This window comes from Filicampus tigris, chromosome 14 (assembly GCF_054856515.1).
Source record: "Filicampus tigris isolate MCC_2025a chromosome 14, RoL_Ftig_1.0, whole genome shotgun sequence".
NCBI classification, from domain to species: domain Eukaryota; kingdom Metazoa; phylum Chordata; class Actinopteri; order Syngnathiformes; family Syngnathidae; genus Filicampus; species Filicampus tigris.
In genome coordinates, this window is record NC_141230.1 from 14381005 (window position 1) to 14397836 (window position 16832).

General features: G+C 42.6%; 1 protein-coding gene across 2 annotated transcripts in view; it reads left to right on the forward strand.

Annotated features, from left to right (window-relative positions):
- LOC147136473 (neuropilin-2-like) overlaps positions 1 to 14267 on the forward strand; it is an 89091-nt gene extending 74824 nt beyond the window's left edge. Inside the window, exons 17-18 of one of the 2 annotated variants that reach the window (XM_086051660.1) lie at positions 9143 to 9202; positions 10741 to 14267. In XM_086051660.1, coding sequence (XP_085907786.1) covers positions 9143 to 9202; positions 10741 to 11069 — 389 coding nt within the window. In that variant the 3' untranslated portion in view covers positions 11070 to 14267. Of the gene's footprint in view, positions 1 to 3234; positions 5135 to 9142; positions 9203 to 10740 lie in introns of those variants that run through there. The other variant, XM_086051661.1, reaches the window with a different exon arrangement.
- The last annotated feature ends 2565 nt before the right edge of the window (positions 14268 to 16832 follow it).

Genomic DNA, 16832 nt, shown 5'->3' on the forward strand with positions numbered 1-16832 from the left:
TCTGCTAAATGTCTGCTTCCTGCTTGTTGGTAAAATCAGCTTCAAGCCCTGTAATACCTGATCTGTTTTGATATCATATCAGGAAATCCAACGTTTCATTCATACAGAAGCAAATGGGGGGGGGGGAAACAAAACTTCTATGACTGAATTACAGATCGACAAGGTTGACTGTAAAAATGTACATACAACATATCATTGAATTTAAAACTCACTGCAATGTTGCAGCATGTCTCCCCGCGCGCTGATTGTGTGTCAGGTCTTCAGTGCATCTCAGTGACAAAGCTTCCAAATGTATTTTCAACGGCGTTTGCCAGACTGCTGAGTCTTCGCTTCTGTCTGATATGAATGGTTTTAATCTCTCAGCGCTGTGTATGATGATTGTGAAAGGAATATCAGCGGCGGTTTTGTTTTAAATGGAATGATGGGAGACTCCACTTGGGTAGGCTACCAGGAAATCGATCATACTCTCTTTCTACTTACTGATGTTTTTTTTTTGTTTTTTTTAGTCCACTTTCGGCCATAGATTCAATAATGCAGTCATAATAAAGCTTCCCACCGCACAAGATTTTTTTTAGCTAACAGATGCACCAATATTGAATTATTATTCATTCCTGGTTATGTCGCATGTTTTGGGGGCAGAATATTGGACAGTCATATTTGAATAGTAAACAAAGATTTGATGATGCTGTCAACTTGGATAGAGAACTGATGGCATCGGCGACTGTCTGGTGACCAGTCCAGCGTGTACGTCGTCCGCCTCTCAACCAAAATCAGATGGGATAGGCTCTAGCTCACCTTTGATCCTGTTACGGGCAAGCATGATAGAAAATGGATGGATGGATATCATTGGCTTACGGCACAATGTTGCATATAATCACGTACGATTTCCACTCATTGTCTATACTAGTGCAGCTGAATTTTTTTTTTTAGAAATGTGTTCTTCATCTCAGGGAGACTCACACGCACACACACACCCACACACGTACTGATGTCAGCAAATGTAGTGCACTCATCATCAACTTGGCATGACAGAAAAAAAAGATCAACTTTTGGCCTTACTGAGGAACGTCAGGATCTGTTTTCAACATGCCAATGTCTAAGCTCGGCAGGAGTGTCTTGAAAAGAAACAAACAAACCGCCATTAGTGTTTTTATGTGTTGGCGTTTGTGAGAAAAGATGAGACGCATTGTTTGACTGCTGTCAGCACGGGGGGGTTTATTCCATTCCTATAAATAGTCAAAACAAAGGAGGAACTACAATCAAGTGTCTGTTCCCTCAGATGGCCTTTTCAGGCTCATTAACTCTTAATCAGATTTTAGACTTTAAACTGGGAATGTGCTCTCAAAAGTGTAAAGCTTTGGCGAAAGAATCAATATTTTCTTTGGGATGGAAGTATTTGAATTGGAGTCAACATTGAATGAATATACAGCATCAAATTCAGTGGACGGTTTAAAGAACAAATGTAAAGCATGTATGTATGTATGTTATTCCTTTATTTTGTTTGAAGGAATAATGTCTCCCAGTATGTCCATATATCTCAATGCAATACAATACAATACAATTTTATTTATACGGTGAAATTGATTGAGAATGAATGTGCCAGTTTCAACTTACCCATTAAATCTTGTTTGCCTGAGCACTGATTATGTTCATGTACAATAGCAACCACACGTTTTAGCTCATGATTGAAAAATACGTCATAGAAATACAAAGGTGTTCATTTGCACTAGCTTACACTCGTCTTTATTACTGGCTACATCTTAAAGCGGAAAACAACCCAAACACGGCATTCTGATTAATATTGCGTTTGTGGAACATGAGTTAAGCAGCAAAATCCACCCGTTTTTAGCCATCTCAGGGGGCGGCCATTTTGTCACTTCTGTCGACTGAAAAGGACATCACAACTGCTCAAGGCTCAGCTAACGATCAATCACGGCTCAGCTTCAGAAAACAGGTGACCTGTGATTGGTTGTTACCTGAGCAACTGTGATGTCATTTTCAGTCAATAGAAGTGACAAAATGGCCGACCCCAGAGATGGCTAAAAATGGATGGATTAACTCTTCTTCCAAATGCAATATTTATCAGAATGCCTTGTTTCAACTAGTGGGCTTGCATAGAACATATTCTTGAAAAAAATATGTTCGGGTTGGCTTCCCTTTAAGCAACGCTCTTTCATAGTGAGTTGAGAGCAGATTTAAGACAAATGTCGGTAGGCCAAATGGAGCCGGTCTTCGATTGCCTTACACCTTTTTTCTTCCTCATCCTCTGCTCTCATTTCCTCCACATTTCCTCCCAAAGCTGCATTTCTGTTAATGCCGCCCTATATAACGCTTTCCTTCATCTGCCCAAATCCAAAAGTCACAGAGCTGAACGCATGGCATGTGCATTTGCACGTCAATGTGCAGCAATGATTTGGCTGTTTGCATCATCCAAAACGCACAACTTTGTTTGTGGGATGAAGACGAGTTCTTTGCATTTGTTTGCGTATGACTACTGCAGAGAATACCTGACTTTGCGAGACACGCAATTATGTTTATCACTGCAAGGTGCGAACATTTCTGCTCACCAGTGCAATTATTGACCATTCGCCAAATCAATTTTGAAAGAACAAGACAACATTGAATCACTGAGTCTAAATATACAGGCTGACCTGTTTTCTGAAGCGGAGCCGTGATTGGTCGTTACCTGAGCCCTGAGCACTTGTGATGTCATTTTCCGTCGACAGATGAGACAAAATGGCCGCCCCCAGAGATGGCTAAAAATGGATGGATTAACTCTTATTCCACAAACGCAACATTTACCAGAATGCCGTGTTTCAAATAGTGGCCTTGCATAGAACATATTCTTGAAAAAAAAACTGTTTGGGTTGACTCCCCCCTTTAAGGTCAAGGTCGTACATAAATCTGCCTCATGCAACTGGCGCCCCCCCCCCCAACTACAGACAACTTGCTTTGTCTCACAGCAAAGTGACAATAAAGCTTCCTTTTCCTCACACTAAAACCAAAGATTACAATTACATACAATACATTCTATACGTGTAAAGGCATTTTTATAACACAACAAAAGGCATGTCATGGTTGCCGAGCTCCACTTAGACACCTAAGAAGGGTTTCACTAATGGTCGATGAAACTTTTAACCCCATCGCTCCCCCCCCCTGCCCCCGCAGTGTAGTCTGCATGCCTGCCTTGCACCGTCATTGACCCAACCAGTAATGTGTCCTCCTGCCCACCAGGGGGTGCCATGTCTGGGATGGAGCCCACTGTAGACACAGTGGCGGTGCAGACCTTTGCTGCCCACTGGTACTACCTGTTAGCGGGAGGAGGCGCCCTCCTTCTGCTGCTTACTCTAATTGCGCTGGTGGTATTGTGCTGCTGCCGGCACCGCTGGGAGTCCACCAAGACCGGCGGTAGCCACCACCACTCGGTGATGTACCGCAACAGTCAACATCTAACCCATCCAAACTGCTTCTACAACCAAAACTCCAGTTGTAATCTCAGCCATAACGCCAAGCAAAGCCCGCCTCAACCGCAAAGCGGGCCAGGGCCGGAGACCATGTTGGTCATCGGACAGGACAAAGACAGCTGCTGTGATTCTTCCCAGTGTTGAAATCGGGACGGCCTGAGAATCTTGCACTATTTTCCAAGAGCGTGAGGACTTCCTGGGTCGCAATTTCCATGCAAAGACAACGTGTGATTGGGATGGATCTTCGTTTCCGCTCGCTGCTTGGGAGGAGCCGTCGCGCTGACGAGGGAAGAACAACTCACAGCAAGTGAGAGCATCTTTTGAACATCCTGGCCTGAGTTTACTGTACATCAACCTGAAATGGAGCACACCGCGGGACAAATTTTGCTCTCACAGCTCCTGTTTTTCTTTTTCTTCAGTGGAATTCGGAACAGGATACGTCTGTCCGCTCCACTCTGATCTGTAGCATGGACCCTGCCTGACACATCATAACCTGTCCGGGTTTCATGTACTACATGGAAATACTTTTTTTTTTTTTTTCCCCTGCGAATGAGAAGAAGCTGGTGTTTGAGAGACTAAAAAACGGAAGGGATGAAACAAAGAAAAAGAATCTCAGACCTTTCAGCAGTGAATGATAACAATGTTGATTTGGTCCGTCACTGTCGAGTCCGTGTGTTTGGTTTTTTTTGTTTTGTTTTAGGCTGTGCAAAGTTTTCATCATCATCCTTTAGATGAGGAAACCAAACCACCTTTTGTCTGATGTCTCAATGTGTTATCACTTTTATTTATAATTTTTTCCTCCATTTGTTGGGTTATGGTGCCTTTTCCACAATTGACTTTCTTCAGGCCTCTGATTGGCTAAAACGGTTTCACCACATGTCGCTTTGGTTTGACAGCCTCCAAATGTGTTGTCTTGTGGACATCCTTTTTTTTTTTTTTAAAGCACTGGTATGGACTACAATTATGAGGGGGGGGGCATGCAAATGTGGACATAAGCCGAAGAGTTACACTCTTGGCAGCAAAATGTCCAAAACATATGCACGACTCACACAATACATTACATGAAAAAAAACACAGCCTAGATATGCGTTTTTAATATAATTACAAAAAAAAAAAAAAAAGCAGATCTATTGATGTCTAAAAAGTTGTGCCTCTGTGTTTAATGAACGTTTGCCTGAAATCTTTGGCTGACTTAAGACCTGTGTCTGCATCTGTGTATGATGGTTGAATGAACTGAAAATTCTCCCCATCTTTGACCGTATGAGGCTGCAGGTATTTACACATTGTTGCTGCTACTAGCTTGATTGATTGGTCGGTAAAGGGCAAAACGTTTTGCTTTTTATTCATTAGATGAGACCAAGCCTACGCTGTGACCTTTGTACTCACAAAGCCGTTAAGCCTTTATGACTTTGTTGATGCCTAAATATTTTTTGTACAGATCACATTTTATTAACTCCTGCAACGTTTCAGTTATTATTGTCCATCAGTCTCAACAGTGTTCTTTGGATTGATTGAACAGGAGTCTTCACAATGCTGTTCTTACGTGCCTAAGATGATTAATACTATAATGTCCATCATCTATCTATAAAGGGGGAAGTCAAGCCAAACATATTTTTTCAACATTATGTTCTGTGCAGGCTCACTAATTGAAAAAAGGCATTCCGATAAATATTGCGTTTGTGGAATAAGAGTTCATCCATCCATTTTTAGCCATCTCCGGGGGCGGCCATTTTATCATTTCTGTCAACTGAAAATGACATCACAAATGCTCAGGGCTCAGGTTGTGGCCAATCATGGCTGACCTGTTTTCTGAAGCTGAGCCATGATTGGTCGTTACCTGAGCCCTGAGCATTTGTTATGTCATCTTCAGTGGACAAGAAGTGACAAAATGGCCGCCCCCCGAGATGGCTAGAAAGGGGTGGATTTTGCTGCTTAATTCATATTCCTCAAACAGAATATTAATCTGAATGCCGTGTTTCAACTAGTGGGCCTGCATTGAACATATTCTTGAAAAAAATATGTTGACGTTGACAGGACTTCCGCTTTAAAAGGCTTTAGTTGACATTAGAGTTTGAAACAGCTAATGTTTGTCTTTCATTCACCTTCTTCACCCTAGAGTCTATTTCTTAAAAAGATTTTATTTGTATTGAAATGTGTTGTATACCGCGATAGTTGTTCGGACGGTTTTCAGCGCTTTCTAGCTGCGCACCACCTCGTGTTGTGTTTTCTCCCCACGTTATTATGTTCATGCTTGAATCCCTTGGCCTTTTTATGAAACCCTCCTTGTTCTTATTGCGCTCCTTCCCCCTGTGCTGCAAATCCTTCCCGTATAAAACACAGGAGAGAAAATGAGAGGCAAAAATCTCTCAGCGACGACGGGCCCATTAAGAGAGATGGCTTTTCTTCCAAAGAATGGGCCCAGAGATGGAGAGAGATGAAAGCAGACGAGAAACTGCTCTTTGTGCTTTCTAAAGATAGATTCCCCCCACCCCCAACCACCTCACCCCCGCCCCTATTTTTTTATGGAGAAGAGGGCTAACAGGGAAGCAGGTTGAGGTTTGGACTGACGAAAGAAAAAAGCAAAAAAAGAAGAGGGCAGCTTGTTTGAAACACAAAAGCTCATAAAAAGGCTGGCCGCAAAGGACACAGCGTCCACACACTCACACTGCCGCAACACACCGCAGCTATTAAATGTAGCTCATTAAATCAAGATTTTACACCGTGTCACACTCGGCGGATCCTGCTTGGGCCGGTCTATCTCATAAAAATGCTGTTTTGTGCTTCGCTCAACATGCATTTGAGTTGTTTGGATTTTTCTGCCACGTTAGCCTGCATCCCTTCAGATTGCTCCATCGACCCGCCGATGATTTACACATAATAAAGCCTTCGAGCAGCCCCGATCAATAATTTTATGAAATTCAAACGGAGGAATGATATATGGTCCATATTTATGTTGCCTTAGCCGTGCAGTTTTCACTTTCCTGCGTTCAACTTTTTTTTTTTTTTGCAAGGTTTAGCAAATGCGCTGCCATTTTTTTTTTTAGTGCTTTTTAAAATCAATCTTTCCATTTTTTGACCACAGACCACTCTGAAGTGCTTTAATATTTCTCATTTGGTAATGGAGCTGATTGCTTTCATTTCGAGAAAAAAAAAAAAAAAAACAGCAGTAAGTAAGCATTTGTGGCCCTTCAGCCGGACGCGCTCTCTTCCTCTTCATGCAGCCCACTTCGGTGTGTGGTGCCAAACAGCCATTTGCTGGATACAAGTTCTCATCTTATTCTATTATTCTGTCTTGACTAATTGGAGCTGCAGGGAGGTTTAATCTCCTTCCGCAGCGCTGTGTGGAGTGCGCTCAGGGTGGAAGGAAGCCTGAGGGCTTTTAAAAGCCATCATTAATGAGCATTCAACAGTCGCCCAAAGCGTGTCCGAACATCTTTGCTTTTCGAGTAACTACTGTTTTACAACTACTGTACCTCCATTTCGTTGTGCTCTCTATTGTAGCCGCGGGGCCTCCTCGAAGTTCGTATGTGAACAATGCAGATGAAACAACTGGTAGTTTAAAGAGAAAGTACAAAATCTGATTTGGTCAAGTGGTGAAATAACCCAAAACACACTTAATGATAGGTCATTAAATATATTTATTCATTACGCGTCACTTCCACGCGTTGTCATCATTGTAAGTCTTCCTTTATTTCTTCACGGCGTTGTGCACTTTTGTATTTTCTTTTAACTTCACTGTGTTAGCGCTGCACTTTGTTCGTGTTACAAATACAATGCTATATATGGGAGGTGTTAGGAGCTCGGACGTGTTTTGGTTTTAGGCCTGTCCGTCTGAGCCTTTTACTCATTATTGAAAGTTCACTTTTTGGGGGGTGAAATTGTTCATCCATCAATGTCTTAATTAATCCGAATATAAATGTTTCTGTGCATAGTCGGTACATCATAACCGTCTTTTTATTTCTCAGTCCCACCAAATAATGTCACTTGTACTTAGTGGGATTGTTAAAACCATAACCAATATATTTGGTCACAACTTTTTGTTTTCAATTTTAATTTTATTTTTATAATGAATATATAATATAATGATATATAAAAATATAGTAACACAATATATAATGTCCTAATATAATATATAATGTATAACCAATATTGTTAAATGTACATTCTATTTATCAAAATTACTGATATTATTTTGTTTTGAATGTTTAATGCATGATTATTACATTTAAAAATGATTGAAAAAGTAATGCATTTACAATTGTGGGCTAAATGAATGTAACAACTTTTAAGCGATACTTGATCACGTGGAAATGAAAAGGGCAGCCACAGTTGCCACCCTCACAGAAAAGCCCCCCCTGCACTCGAAAAACAGTTGGCCATAAATAACCCAAATAAATAACCCAACAAATTGCATCAGTTGACCCAATTTGGGTTATATGTGACCCAACTGTTGCTATTTAATTGATGTATTAATTTAATTTAATATACATTGGTCAAGTAAGTTTCCAATTCATGTTCTTTTGTGAAAAGTGTGTCAAATAAGCAGGCAGAGGAAAAGCAAAAATCATACAACGTCTACACTCCATAAAGGTTGATCTGAACAATTAGATAAATATATGAGAGCTTTGTTTCAAAGAGCCTCCAAAAGAGTTGAGTTGAGATGATGTTTGAAAAGAGGGGATTGATTGGAAGTCCCCCAGGGTGAATAATGCGGCGGTGGGCGCATACTTTAGCGAAGCCATTCATCAGTGGGCGTCAGGGAGCGTGCACTTCTGTTTACTGCTCGGCACTCTCCGCCGTTAACAAGACTTTATTAACGTCTTTTTGATTTCCTGCTTGGCGGCAATCAATTTTCACTCTCCCACTTGAAGAAAGCCGCTGAAATGCAATTGCGTACAAACCTCCACATCCTGAGTTTGAAGACGTGACATTATGAACGGGGGTTGATAATACGTCCATCAATAAACGTGTCGTTTGAGGGAGTTCCTTTGCTGGCATCCGCATTCTTTTCTTTTGCTGAATGACAAAGTAGTCAGCGACCTTACAAGTTGCTACCTATTGGATAAGATTTGACTATTGTCTTGAAAAGGGGAAAAGATCTTACTGCGACGTGTCGATGGAAACGAAGCTCTGTTTTATTTTTGTATTCATTTTAGGCCTCATAACCTGTAGGTATCTTTTTTTAATATTTATTTGGCTTCCAATGAATGATTAACAGCCGCACGTCGGTGACTTTTTTTTTTTTTTTTTTTTTCTGCCTTGGAGTTTGTATTTGACTTTGCTTAAAACTGAAGTACAAGTGAGCTTTAAAGCTGCCTCACAAATACGCTTGTGTTGAGATTCATGTCTGTGTGAAGGTAATAAAAGTCATATTTTTCTATTAAAGCGTTTTTCCGTGCTTCTCTCTTCATGCCCCCGTCTTACAACTTACTGGCTGTGTTGTTATTCGTTGGAAGAATGGAGAGCGGTGCTTATCGCACAGCGGAACTCGTTTTTCTTTATTCTGGGTAATGTTTTGGTAATCATGGCTGCTATTATTCCCGTGACACACTGAGCGCATTCCGCCTAACCTAATCTTTGCCTTCTCAGAATCGCATCTGCAAATGTTACTCGCGATCTTTTATGCCGGCTCTCATTGCTGCCAAATGATACGACTTCCCTCTCGTGTGTTTGCACAGATCCCGGGCCAATGGATTTCGGAAAGGATCCCGACTTCAACAAGCCCGCTGCGAATGAAGGTGAGCTTTTCAAGCGCGCCTTTTCTCCACCCGAGGCCGTACAAGATGTTTGAAGTCAAAGCCGCGGAGCCGAGCGGGCAGACGCACGCCCGCGGCTACGAGTCCTGAAAAGAGCGGCGCTTGAAAGACTGACATCCGAACGGATGGAAAATGAACGTGAATGTGTGACGGAGCGCAGCAAGCGTGTGTTTGATGACAGGCGCATCCTACTCTCACTCACAGCCGTCGTGCGGATCTGTCGACTGCATGGCTGGATGGTCCTCGTCAGAACCATTTTCGACACGTGCGAGTCGTTTGTTTGTGCTAAATTTGGCAGCAAATGATGAAATGCGGGATAGGCGTACGCACGGGAAATTGTCTCCCAAACGGATACTTTCGCCAAGATGAAAAAAAACAAAACAACTGTGCTCGAGGCAGCTCGGCTATACGAGCAAATTCTTCGTCCTCGCCCATGAGACAAATCAGCTCACTTATGCCCACTACTCACTGCGCAAATGCCGGCGACTCGCACCTTGCGACCGACAGTCACACGTACCGATTGGCTGCGACGGAAAAAAAACAGCGCCGCCTGGCGTTTCGGTGACAGACTCTCCACGCTTTGCTTTTTAGTCACAGGTACGTATGAAATTGCAAATCTAAGACAGGTATTGTTGATAATGCGATTACAATTTTGAGTGGCGGCAAAACTTGCGGCCGACACTCATTAAAAACTAGATGCAAACCCCCCCCCCCGCAAACTGCACAACGGATTCATTCATGTCACAGTACTAGCGTACTAGTAGGACAACTCGTGTACATGTTACCAGTGAAGCGAATCGTGTTGCTCTCTGCTGGCAGATTAAACTGTGCACAGCTGTCCTTCACCTCTATGTCTCCAAGTGCTTTTTAACATCTTCTATCAAACACTGTAATTGCTATGTTGCAAATTGGCTTCTTCATTGCCTTTACATTCATTAAGCAGATTAGCACAAATGTGTGTTGCTAACAAGGAGCAGCTTTATGGTACTTCATTTTAAGTTTATGAATCAAAAGCCAGGTTAAAAGTGACGTCTCTCTGCTGCGGCACACGCCAACCAAAACGATAAACAAAATGTATTGTTAAACAAATACCTCTTTGAGCATTTAGCCCATGTGATAGCGCCGCTATCACGTCACTAGCATAGAAAGAACTAGACCACACACATCATCCGAAGCGCTTCGGAATCAATGTTTATCGAATCAAATGACATCAGCCAAAAGTCGCACATCCACGTGCATGAACTGGAAACAACCAGCAAAGAAAAAATGCTATGAAATGAGCAAACTGTTAGGAATAAAGTAATACAAATAACCCTGATACAAATGTTAGAATTTAGGTGAATGCCCAAGGGTGGCCATGTCACTCTCTGGCCACCCCACATCGAGGTGAACATCTTCATACCCGTGACCTTTGTTCTCTTCATCAATTTGAATGCATTTGATCATGAACAGATGAATGTCCATTGAGTGCGCAGTTGCTTTCAGCAACCTTATTTTTCCCGCGTCCCCTTCTCCCGCAGAATATGTGTTCCCCGGCTGGCCCTCCTCCTTCTCCACCCCGGCCTCGGCCAACGCGGACCCCTCGTCTGTCACCCTGGTGTCGGAAAGGGACAAGGACAACGCTTGGCTGTACACCCTGGACCCCATCCTGCTCACCATTATCGTGATGAGCTCTCTGGGCGTCCTGCTGGGCGCCGTGTGCGCCGGACTGCTGCTCTACTGCACCTGCTCGTACGGCGGCCTCTCGTCGCGCTCCTCCACCACGCTGGAGAACTACAACTTCGAGCTGTACGACGGCATCAAGCACAAAGTCAAGATCAACCAGCAGAGGTGCTGCTCGGAAGCCTGAGACGGCGGACCGGCCCCCTCTGCGACACCGATGAACATACGTGACGAAAGAAGCACTTTGTGTTTTCGGTTGTCTTGGCTTGGATTTGTGTGCCAGGAAGAACCGGGATTCACCTTCAACGCTCTGGGGGGTGGAAACCTCGTCCCAAATCCCCTCCGCCCGTAGGAGAGCGCCTGCTTGCTTCTGATGAATGAATGAAGGAACGAACATGACTGGCGGACGTTATCTTTGAATAATCACCCAGCGAAAAGAAGCCAGGGAGAAGATGGACACCCGCGACAATCGGAAGATTGAGGCCTGAAACCAACGGCTGGTTGCCGAGGTGACGTGACGCTCCATCTGAGTGGGTACGCCGTGTCTTGGTACCAAACCAGAGGCCAAACAAAGTCCAGCGGACAAACGAGACGGCATGCTCAAAGTCTCACTTTGGAACTTTTCCAACCTTTCAAAGTGGGTACTGAAATCAACACATATCAAGCGAATGCCTTTCTCCTAAACAACTTTAACAGATATCCGATGAAGAGACATGACTTCATAGAGAAAATGTGTTTTCCTTTTCTTTCTTTTTTTTTTTTTTTTTGGTTCACTTTTCAGTATGTTTTAAAAAGTCCATTAGCTTGCCCTAGGCTTGTTTTTCCCGCCCTCGGTGTGCGCGTTGTGAAACCAGTGGCATAGAAGAGTACCGGTGACTGTTTTTGTTCAGTTTTAGGCTTGGAGGCAAAGTTTGAGTTTGTTGAGCATTTTTAGACTTCATTTAGCATTGTGTTGGAATTTCTTTGGTCTTAACTTGGCACATTTTCCATAACATTAAATGGAAACAGATGGAAAGTCTCAAATCGAACACGTTGTTACGGAGTTGTGCTTTAGATTCTATAGTTTGTCTATATACTATATATACAGTATATGTATATTTTTGTTTTTCGGACTGTATGATGACACTGTGTGAACTAAATGTCAATGATGGTTTTTATCGCAACCTATGGATTGCCAAAGAGCTGTGTGTCCGCGCAGGGGGAGTTGCTTGATGCCCCGGAAGACAAAAGAGCGTCAAAAAGACGAGGAGAAAGGATCCGTATCCTTTCTTGGACACACAATCGAGCCTTAAGCTAATTGCAGAAAACGGAGGACAGCCATCACGGAGGGCCAGTGCTGGGTGGGGGGGGGGATGCAGATGGACAGGAGGACGCTCACTCATGGCAGGACGGAGACGGACGGAGAGATGATGTCATGTTTACGTGCAGGAGAAGAAACCGTTGTCGCTAATTAGCCTGTACCTCAAATGCAGCCGTCCGCACCTTCTTAAAAGAAATGAAACAACAGCCAAACAAACGATATTCGTTCACGCCGGATTTCAAAGCGATTGTTTGCTATAGATGTGTTCAACGACTCGGGACAGAGTTCCTTTCGTTTGAAGCCACCCACGTTCCACAAAAGTATTGGAATGGACATTAAATGAACTCAAAGTGAATAGCATTGAATATATTTAAAAGCCTTACTTGCATCAAGCTTGCAACCCATTGACTTGACCAGTCTGTTTCATTCTCGGTTTGAAATGCTTTTCCAGGCCTTTACTGCAGCCTCTTTCAGTTCGTGTTTCTTTCTGGGGCTTTTTCCCTTCAGTGTCCTCTCAAGTGCACAGGTGTCAAACTCAAGGCCCCGGGGCCAGGCACGGCCCGCGACATTATTCTATGTGGCCCGCGAAGGCAAATCATGTGTGTTGACTTGACATGAATTTCTTTGAAATTGTCCGTTAACACAACATCTAAACTATTTCAAGCATTTGTTACCAATCCTTCCTTTAAAACGCATTGGGAAATAGTTGGACAAACTATTCATTGGCTTCTGATTTCAAAACTAGCTATCTATCAATTTGCTGTGTATAAAGCGATCATACATTTGCACGGGTTCACAGTCGTAACGGCCCTCCGAGTGAAATCAGAACTATGATGCGGCCCGTTACAAAAATGAGTTTGACACCCCTGCTCTATTGGATTCAGGTCCGGCGATTGACTTGGCCGGTCTAAGACCTTCCACTTTGAAGTCCTCTGTTGTGTTGGCAGTATCTTTTGGGTCGTTCTATGTATACGGCCGATGGCTATGAAGCCGTTACCAAAATGTGGCATGTGACAAAAATTTATTTGAAATCTTAACTTTAAACTAAGAATAAATTTGGTCAGGTTTTTTTTCTCCAGCCTAAATTTGGTTAATTAAAAGGTATGTACACATTACATTGTGTGTCAATTTATTCATTGCGAATGACAAAATGAAACAATTAACATTTTAATTAAAACATTGATTATGTGGAATTAAATCATTTTAAATACTAAAATTAAGAATAAGCATGAATTATTATTTTTTTAAATCTTTTACATACCCATTTAAATGTTTTTTTTGTAACCTAATGAATGACCTGGCCCATTTGTCTAGTTTTCGAAAATCAAGAACTAAAGTTTGTCCTCAATCAAACCGAAACAAAGCATGTGAGCCGTCGGCACCGACTTGAAGGCGCCACCTGGCATTTCCCGTTCCACTCTAGCCATCTCTTGACGTCGGCCGCGTTGTACTATCACAACGTATCGCTCTCCAGTTCAAAGCGATCGCCATTTCCGTGACGACGCCGTACGAGAGCAGCAGAAAGTAATAGGCGCTGGTCAATATATAATTTCCTGGAATGTGAAAAATGCAGCTTTCATATGACAAATGGACGGATTCTGTGCAAGCAAACGCGTCCAATGAGATACCGGCGCGTGCAAATCAAGCCGGCAGGTGATGAGGAGGACATCTGCTCAAGCGCAGCAGACGAATATTGAGACAGGAATTCTTATGGCTCGTCTTTTGGGAATATGCTAATTATCTATTGGGAAGCTGAAGCGTCTCCATTGTCTTTGTCTCTCGTGGCGACATGCGTGCAGAAAGATGGAACAAGTGTGTCTATTGGACTGCTTTCCAAGTGCCTTGGAGCATTACGTACATTATCTCTCTCTCTCTCTCTCTCACACACTTTACATGACTACCGATGGAATACGTATATGTGGAGAGCAACTGTTTTCTCTCTGGGGTGCCAGAGGGGATGACCTCCTCTGTCTGGATGGAAACACGGCACTGGCCAGATAACGCAAACTGTTGTTTGTAGAATTTGTACAGAGAAATGTCTTTTTTTTAATGTTATTATTATTTAATAAAGGCTAAACAACTCCAGATGGGATCTGTTTCTGTCAAGTAACTAGTGTGTGTGCGGGTGTGTGTTTTGATGAGTGTGAGAGGTATTTAGGTGCTTGTCAGTTTGACGCGGGTGTAATGATTTTTGGTGAATGTGAGAATTTTTTGATAAGTTTTTTTATGTGTGAGAGGTTTTGCGCGTGTGTGTGTGTGTTTTGGGGGTGAGTAAGAGTTTTTGTATGTGAAAGGATTTTGTGTGTGTGATGTTTTTTGGTGAGTATGAAAGGTTTGGTGTGTGAATGTGAATTGTTTTTGCGCACGTGTGTGCATGTTTGGTGATGTTTGGTACGTTTTTTGGGGTGTAAGTAACATTTATTTTGTTTGCGATGCATATAATGTGTGTTGGGTTGTGTGTGAGTTTTTTGACGAGTGACAGTATTTATTGGTGACTTTGAGTCTTCCTGGTGAGAGTTTAGTGTGTGAGAGGTCTTTTTGGGGTCTTTTTTTTTTTTTTTTTTTTTTCTTGCCCATGAGTTTGATGCTTTTGCTGAGTGTGGAAAGTTTCAGGGTATGAGTTGGAATTTTTTTTAAGGTCTGAGAGTTTGTGTACTTTTTGTTGTGAAGGAAATGTTTTTTTAGTGTGAGGCCACTTTCAAGCCACATCAAATCAACGGCAAAAGGTAAGCAGAGCTGCATTTAATTTTCTTCAATGCACGAATTAGCATTAGCTAAGGGAAAATAGAGCCCGTGCTTTTTTTTTTGTGGGTCTTTACAGTCACTTTACATGATAAGCGCAGCCATCCCTAGCTCCGCCTCTAGTCGCCATGGTAACAAAAGCTGGACTGTCCATTCGCCCAGCAGGGTGAGGGCTGGCTAACTTCCATACTACATGGTTTATTTTATCAAGAAAGAAATTGTGTAAAGTGTCAATATGATTTTTGATTTATTATTTCGTAATGGATATCATCTAGGTATTGTTTTAAATAGTTTCCATGGAGACTCATTCACTGTTGCCTGCTTGTTGTGCGGAGTCGCTGTCAATGGTGCTGTGATATTTGTGGCCACGAAATGGCCAAGGATCAAATGTTGTCATGATTTAATGGAGCTGTGAAAGCTTAGCTCCTCATTAACACATGGTCATGAAATAAACACGCACGCACGCACACACACACACACAGTGCCGTTGATCACTTTCGAAGTGTGAGCGTATTAATGGGACGGTGATGATAGCGCGTTTGATGGCTGAATGCGCGGCGCACATTGTCATGTCAGCAATCGCCACAAAATGCTTTCCTAATGAGCAAAGACAAGGTCAGAAGCTAAGTAAGCCAAGCTATACATCCATCCATCCATCCATAAATTTACTATAGTGCTTGTCTTAGTGGGTGAGCTGCAGCATATGTCAAATTTGGAGGCAATAGAGACTGAACACCCTGGACTGGTGTCAACCGCCGGCCAATCGAGAGCTGTTGTCGGCATCTGTTGAATGTAACTAATACAGTCACTTGTAATCTAACTTAGTTTCTTTTGAAGTCAATCAATCAGCAAACTAAGTCACTTATCCAACCCTGCTTATGACAAAACTCCTTTCAATTGCATTTCCGTGTGTGTGGCTGGTTTCACACACCCAGGATGGCTTGATTAAAGAAAAACGTGGCTTTTATGCAGTTCCTGACTCCCCCAAAAATGATCATAGCATTCAATTGATTTTTTATAAGTCCATAAAATGATTGCTTGTCTTCTACAATGTACATAAAACTGCATACAGATGAATTCATGATTATATACATTTTTCCCCTCACCGGTCCACCAACGTTCAGTGCAACTGTAACAGATGATGCGGGATTGCCGTGGCAACAGCAGGGACGCTGCTCTGCATTTTTCAGCTCACGACTAACAACCAAATGATTTGGAAGCTTTTATTTCAAGGCACAATCATTACACATTGTTGCGGCACTACAAAAGGGATTGTTGATTTTTTAATATCCACGGAATGCATGTCCCCAATCAACTGTCCCATTTTTTTTTTTTGCATGCTTCATAATTAACTGTCTGCAACCGCACTCAGTACGTGTGAGCGCGTGTGTGTGTGTGTGTGTTTGTGTCAAAGTTTGGTTCAAGCCCGCTAATTAGCTTCCAAGGCCATTATCACTGATCTCTCACTACATCAGCATTTTATACTTCTCTTTCTTCTTCTTCTTCTTCTTCTTCTTCATTTCATCACTCCTTAATTATTCATCTCTTCTCCGTTTCCTCCTCCTTAGGTGACTGGCCTCATTCTCACGCTTCCCCTGTCAGACAAACACTCATCTACACTCAGGTGTTTAAAACACACACGCACAGGCACACACACTGTAGGAACACGCCAAGAACCGGAAAGAGACATGTCAATGAAGGTCTCTTGAGGTTGGTGTTTGCTGAAAGTGTAACCTACTAACATCAATTTTAACTCGACTGCTAAGCACTAATCACACACACGCGCGAACACGCACACACCAACTCTCTTTAGAACAGTGCAGGGGGCGTCAAAGTTTCTAGGTCAGGGGAGATTTTTTTTCAAAGGACCCCCCCCCCCATCATAATCCTAACACGGATCAAAAAAAT